The sequence below is a fragment of the Paroedura picta genome, chromosome 12, assembly GCF_049243985.1.
Source record: "Paroedura picta isolate Pp20150507F chromosome 12, Ppicta_v3.0, whole genome shotgun sequence".
NCBI lineage: Eukaryota > Metazoa > Chordata > Lepidosauria > Squamata > Gekkonidae > Paroedura > Paroedura picta.
In genome coordinates this window covers 42,257,953-42,264,572 of record NC_135380.1, presented here as the reverse complement: position 1 = coordinate 42,264,572, position 6,620 = coordinate 42,257,953, and the positions used below count along the sequence as shown (strand labels likewise).

Below are 6,620 nucleotides of genomic sequence, written 5' to 3'. Positions count from 1 at the left end.
GTTTATAATGCATTCCCAAGCTCTCCTGCGATGGTTGCTCTCCGGCAGGGGTAGTCAGCCTGTGGTCCTCCAGATGTTCATGGACTACAATTCCCATGAGCCCCTGCCAGCATTTGCTGGCAGGGGCTCATGGGAATTGTGGTCCATGAACATCTGGAGGACCACAGGTTGACTACCCCTGTTCTCCGGCACTAGTGGACTCCGGCGCTCTCAGCCACCCTCTGATTGGTCATCCGGGACAGCCGGCCCCGCCCACCCCCGGCGACGAGAAGGCCCCGCCCCAGAACTCCCCAGACCAGGGCCCCGCCCCTGCGCTCACTGCGGTCGCGCCCCAGTCGCTAGGCAACCGCTTCCCCGCCGGCCCACGCGGCGGCGGGCGCTGGCTTATGACGCCGCCCGGCAGCTCAGCCGTCTCGACCCGGCGGGAGGAGGGGCTGAGAACCCGCCGCCGCCTCAGCCCGGTGAGTCGGCCGGCCGAAGCCCCGCCCCTTCGTCCTCCCCGCACCGCCGCCGCCTTTCTTCTTGCCGCACGTGCCGACGGGAGCAGCGCCCGACATGGCTGGGCCTGGCGGCCTCGACAGCAAGCCTGCGGAAGGCGGCCTGTGGTTCCCGGGCCGGCGGCGACGTCTCGGGCGGAGCCGGCTGCTGAGCGCGCCAGGTTTGCTCCCCCCCTTCCCCCCTCCGCACTGCGGCTGTGTGTTGCCTGGCAACCAACCCCTCCCCCAAGGGGCGGGCTCCGGCAGGCGCGGCTGGGCCCTGGGACCGTGCTGGAAGCGCCCGCCTGCATCCCAGCGGCGCTGCGGGCTGGCTCAGGGGTGGTCGGCCGGAGGGGGCCGGCTCTGGCGGCCCTTTGCAACGGGAGTGGCGGAGCACAGAAGGCCGCGCAGGAGCACCCCGCACGGGATCGCCCCCTGGTTCAGGCTTGGCTCCTGGCAACTGCCACTGCTGTCGTTCCCCATTACCTCCATGCAGATCTTGCCTGCCCGTCACGCTCCCAGCGTCCCTTCTCTTAAGCCAGGGGTAGTCAAACTGCGGCCCTCCAGATGTCCATGGACTACAATTCCCAGGAGCCCCCTGCCAGCGTTTGCTGGCAGGGGCTCCTGGGAATTGTAGTCCATGGACATCTGGAGGGCCGCAGTTTGACTACCCCTGGCTTAAGCCGTTTATTTTCTAGAAAAGTTATATTTGGTTCCTTGTTTGACACACAGGCCGCATGCCACTTATAATGTAATGACGTTTTCTTGCACAAAGAATGAATGTCTGTCAGCCGGAGAATCTGAGCCAAGTGCTTTATTTCAGAATATATATGCTTCTTTACGATACGATACGAGAGAGCCAGCTTGTCGTAGTAGTTAAGAGCAACAGACTCTAATCTGGAGAACCGGGATTGATTCCCCAGTCCTTCAAATACAGCCAGCTGGGTGACCTAGAGCTAGTCACAGTTCTCTTACGGCTGTTCTCTCGCAGAGTAATTCTCTCAGAGCTCCCCTCATCCCCCACCTACCTCACAAGGGTCTGTTGTGAGGAGGTAGATTCAAGTGGGTAGCTGCGTTGGAGTCCAATAGCACCTTTGTGAGGAAAGGACATGTGCTTTAAGCTGCTTTGAAACTCCTTTGGGTAGTGAAAAGTGGGATATAAAAAAACCAGCTCTTTTCTCCCTTCTTTGATAGCCAGGAGGCATAGATTTCCTGGTGGAAAAGTTACCACTAGGTTTATGAAGCACTGTGCAGTTTCAGCCAAAATAGTTCATATCTTGATCTCTCCATATAGATAAACTAGGATCTTGTTCATGTTTAGATTTACAAAAGGCATGTAGGAACTACTTTGGTGGAAATGAAGTGCTCTAAACTGTCTCATTAAATTGTCTGAACTTATGATAACTAGATTGTGCTCATCATTTCTGATGGGATGTTTGTAAAGAAGGAAACTGTTATTACAGTAATATTTATTAAAAGAAATAAATTTACCCAAATTGGAAAGGTCCTCCAGAGTCATCTAGTCTAATCCCCTGCAGAATGCAGGAAATTCACAACTACCTGCCCACCTACAGTGATCTCAATTTCATGACCAGATGAAAAAACAGAATCCTTGGCCAGTGTCAGAATGCTATGCTTCTGCCATGATTAATAGTAGCTGTGTGACATTAGTTTAATTAGACTTTTGCCCATGTTTTATTGTCTTGATCAGTTCCTCTTGCATTCATACCTCTCCACCATCCATCTCTGTTCCCCTCCGGAATGCAACCTTGTGCTCTGCCTCCCTCCAGTTATTGTGATTGTTTCATATCTTCCTGCATTTTACAGGTTCTCCAGGGAAGGGTATGGGTTGAGGGATTATATCCCATGCCTGTTTGTCTATGCCTCAGTTTTGACAATGTATTGTTGAGGTAGCTTGCTCGCTATGAATATGAATTTTGCACCAAGTCAAAGTTTTCCATATTTGAGCAATTGAAGATCCTCACAGATTGTCAAAACTGACTATCCTGGACCCGTGTCCGCCATTCAACCAACGTGTCTACAGGAGGTGACTTGGACTCCAAAAACTGCAGTGAGGAGGGCAACAACTCCCCTTACCCAGGAGGTTGGAGAGGGTACCAGAAAAACCCACTACAGTACCATGTACATGGTGGGCACCCTGAGCTGGAAGTGGGGTGTGCCGGAGCAGAGATGGGACACTATGTGATCAAGTGCCAAGGGGCTCGGGCGTCCATAGCCTACTATGGGAATCATGACAACTGGATCAAGGCAGGACAGCATGCCAGGTGGACCTGGAGACCATGCTGTGGTGGGAGATCTCTGAGATGCGACTCTAGTTCAAGGCCCAAAGGATGAACTGACAGGGGTAATGGCATCGTTGTTCTGGGGAGATGAGGGGAAGGCAAAGACATTCACCCAGCAAATTATGAGCTGTTAGGCCAATGACATGTGAGGACATCGATAGCTGTAGGCGAGACAGCGGGGACCTTGCCAGCTGCCTTGATGTCCACTGTCACCACCAAGGCCATGCCAGCGGGTGGGAATGTCACTGGAGCGGCGGCTCTGAACCCCATCCCTGGAGCTTTGAACAAAGCATGGAAGCTCCACACCTACTTCAACAGAACTTCCAAGAAGCTGTTTTTTTTCTTGATGCAGGTGCAAGCTTACACCAACAGCCAACTTGGTGTAGTGGTTAAGAGTGTAGACTTCTAATCTGGTGAGCCAGGTTTGATTCTGCACTCCCCCACCTGCAGCCAGCTGGGTGACTTTGGGATAGTCCTTTTAGAGCTGTTCTGATCAAGCAGTAATACCAGGGCTCTCTCAGCCTTACCAACCTCACAGGGTATCTGTTGTGGGGAGAGGAAAGGGAAGGCGACTGTAAGCCTCTTTGATACTCCTTGGGGTAGAGAAAAGCAGCAAATAAGAACCAACTCTCTTTTACTAGTATGGTATAACAGTATAATACATCATAACAAATTGCACCACAGCTGCATTGCAAAAATATCAGAACGTTACAAAAGAAATATTGTGTGTGTGTGTGTGTTGGGCAGAACAGGAAAACATCACAATCCTTATATTACCTATACTAGAGATTAAATCTAGATGATGAACTAAGTAAAGAGCTAATGGAAAGCAAACTGACTAACATTTTTGGCGTGGGGGTACACTACTGATAACACTTTTAATCATTGCTCAAGACCTATTGATCAGAGGAGCCCTGAAAAAGAAAGGGAAGGCTGAGATCCACTGCTGGGTGGATCACGGTGGCTGCGTCAGATACTGATAGGTATGGTGCAAGCTGTTGCAGCTGGTGAAGGTGGTAGACTACTTGGTGGGCATCCTTAGTGATCTGGGCCTCCATGGATAGGGGAGTGTCCAGAATTACATCCAGGCTCCTGACTTGTGATTGTAGGTGTTAGATAGAATGCTTATAGAGCTAGGAGATGCACCGTATTTCTTTCAGCATCCTGCCCTAGCCAGAGGATCTCTGTCTTTGCTGGATTTAATTTCAGCCGACTCCTCTTGATCCAGTCCTCCACAGCAGTTAGACATTTGGCCAAAGAGTTGGGGGATGATGATGGGTGGCCATCTAACAACGGAAATAGCTGGATGTCATCTATGTACTGATGAAATCTCAGACTGAAATTGTGAACCAGTTGGGCAAGGGGGCAGATATAGATGTTGAATAACATCAGGCAGAGGATAGCTCCCTCTGGGACTCCACCTATTAGGGTTCCCCACTGGAATATTCACTCCCATAGTGCCACCCTCCCTGACCTTGAAGGAAAGACTGTAGCCATTTTAAGTTTAGGCCTTGAATCCCCACATTGGCTAGACTTTGGGCTAGTAGCCCATGATCTTGCATGTCGAATGCTGCTGTTAGGTCTAGCAAGAGTAGCAGTGTTGACCTGCCTAGGTCCAGCTGCCTCTGGCGATCATCTGCGAGGGTGACTAGAGCCTTCTCCACCCCATGGCTAGGATAGTAGACTGACTGGAAAGGGTCAGTGGCTGATGTCTATTCCAAGAAGCTCTGTAGTTGTCTCACAACCACCTGTTCAATCACCTTGGCCAGAAACAGCAGATATGAAACTGAGCAATAATTGGCAAGGTCACAATCGTCCAGCACCATTTTTTTCAGAAGTGGTCTGACCAGAGCCTCCTTCAGTTTCTCTGGGAAGATCAGGGGCAAGTTGATAACTTCCCAAAGAGGTTTCCAGATCTCCTCACTGCCAGTTTTCACCAACCATGGGGAGCAAGGGGTTGACCGGACTGCTGTCAAAACCGTGTCCGCATCAGTTGAAAAAAGTGGGCTGAAATGGTCCAAAGTGGGACCTTGAGGTGGGCAAGAGGCCTCCAGTTAGCTATCTTACTCAAGCTTGATGGTTAAGTCATGGTGGAGTGTCAATATTTTCTCCACAAAATAGCTTGAAAAAGCCTCACAGCCTATGTCTAATTGAGTAATTTCTGATTATCCCGTACTTAAGGATGTCAGTGAGTGAATTATCTTAAATAGCTGAGCTGAGCATGAGCTAGTTGAGGCAATAGTACCTGCAAAATACTCCTTTTTGTGGATTTTATTTCCATCTCATAAATTTCACAGGCATCTTATAAGACTCACTCTAGCCATCTCATTGTATCTGAGGAAGTATGTGTGCACACAAAAGCTCATATCTTGAATAAACCTGTGTTGGTCTTATAGGTGCCCCTGGACTCTAAATTTGTTCTCTCGCCATCTCAGCTCCTGTTTCTGTTTGCACAGTTCTGATTTATACAATGGAGCTGGCTTAGGGTTGAAACAGAGAGGGCATCAAGGTGCAATCTTGTTGATGGTTTCAGAGAGTCCCACTAGTACCTTATTGGTTAACAAGCCAGATACTACCACTCTGATTTGTATGTCAGTTTTGTTGCCAGGTGGGCCGATATTTATTCCCATCCCAAAGATCAGTTCCTGGAAATGGCCTGCTCGATGTGTGGGACCAGCAACAAATTGGGGATGTCCTAGTGTTGCCATGGCAAACAGTAAGACCAAATTCTGCAAAGAGCCAATTATTTCTGAGTTAATTAATATTAATAGTCTGTGGAACTGAAGCGCCCTCTCAGCCACTAGATCCAGGACATTTGGCAGGGCATCTGCTGGTGCATTCGGCGGTTGGTACCTAACAGATGGCTAGATTGTCCACTGAGTCCTACACTAAGTCTACACATTCTATTCCTTGGGTCATTGGGGTAGGAAGTGCCCTAACGGGAAAATAATCTTGGACCAGTATTGTGACCCCCCCCCCAGCATTTTGTCTGGGATTGGTGGAGGACAGAGAAACCAAGTGGGGTCAGCAATTTCAGAATGACTGTTTCACCCTCTGACCCGGGTTTCCATCAGGCATGCCAGGTCCATATTGTGTTCTACAAGGAAATTCTGCAGAATAGCATTGTTTATGGACCTGGCATTACACAGCACCAATGTCAGAGAAAGGCTATTTTTCCTAGACCACCCACTCTTGTCTTTCAGAATGGGACTTCCTTTAAGGGTGTTTCTCAAACTGGCTGTCCTTCTTTTTCTTCCCGCAGGCAACTTCCAGCTTGGCAAGTCAACCCCATGTTTCCATTCCTGAGTCAGTGGACTTTCTCCCCGTCTTCATGGATATTGCCTGGTATGTTCCATGCAAATTTGTCTCTCCAGAGCTCTAACAGGTGGGGTGCCTGATGCCTGTAATCCCCATCCCACGACGGGTCCGCTCTTTTCATGGTCCCCACACAACATGCTTGCATTCAGCCTGTGGACCAGTAAGGACCACGCATTTGGTGCGCGCCAAATACAACAACTTCGACATCTACCTGAAGTCACGTTGGATGTATGGCTTCATTCGTTTCTTACTGTACTTCAGCTGTAGCCTGTTTACTTCCATCCTGTGGGTGGCCCTGTCTATCTTGTTTTGCCTCCAGTACCTCAGCATCCGGGTCTTTCTACGTTTCCAGTACAAACTCTCCATTATCCTTCTCTTGCTGGGAAGGAGGCGGGTGGAATTTAGCCTCATGAACGAGCTGCTCATTTATGGCATTCATGTCACAATGCTGCTGGTGGGAGGCCTAGGCTGGTGCTTCATGGTGTTTGTTGATATGTAAATAAAACTGGTGCGTGTCAGCCAA

The 6,620-nt window shown here is 49.9% G+C and overlaps 1 protein-coding gene across 2 annotated transcripts; it reads left to right on the top strand.

Annotated features, from left to right (window-relative positions):
• The first annotated feature begins 304 nt into the window (after nt 1-304).
• Nucleotides 305-6,620, top strand: TMEM250 (transmembrane protein 250). Of its 2 annotated transcripts, none has more exons than XM_077306012.1 (2): nt 305-461; nt 6,042-6,620. In XM_077306012.1, the coding sequence occupies exon 2, from the start codon at nt 6,177-6,179 to the stop codon at nt 6,594-6,596; it is 420 nt and encodes a 139-aa protein (XP_077162127.1). In that variant the 5' UTR covers nt 305-461; nt 6,042-6,176; the 3' UTR covers nt 6,597-6,620. The 2 variants fall into 2 exon arrangements, with proteins under 2 accessions (XP_077162127.1, XP_077162126.1); XM_077306011.1 differs by having other exon boundaries at nt 329-658.

Bases quoted from the DNA above. Each gene is read 5' to 3' on its own strand.
- TMEM250 (XM_077306012.1), top strand. From the start codon at position 6,177: ATGCCTGTAATCCCCATCCCACGACGGGTCCGCTCTTTTCATGGTCCC.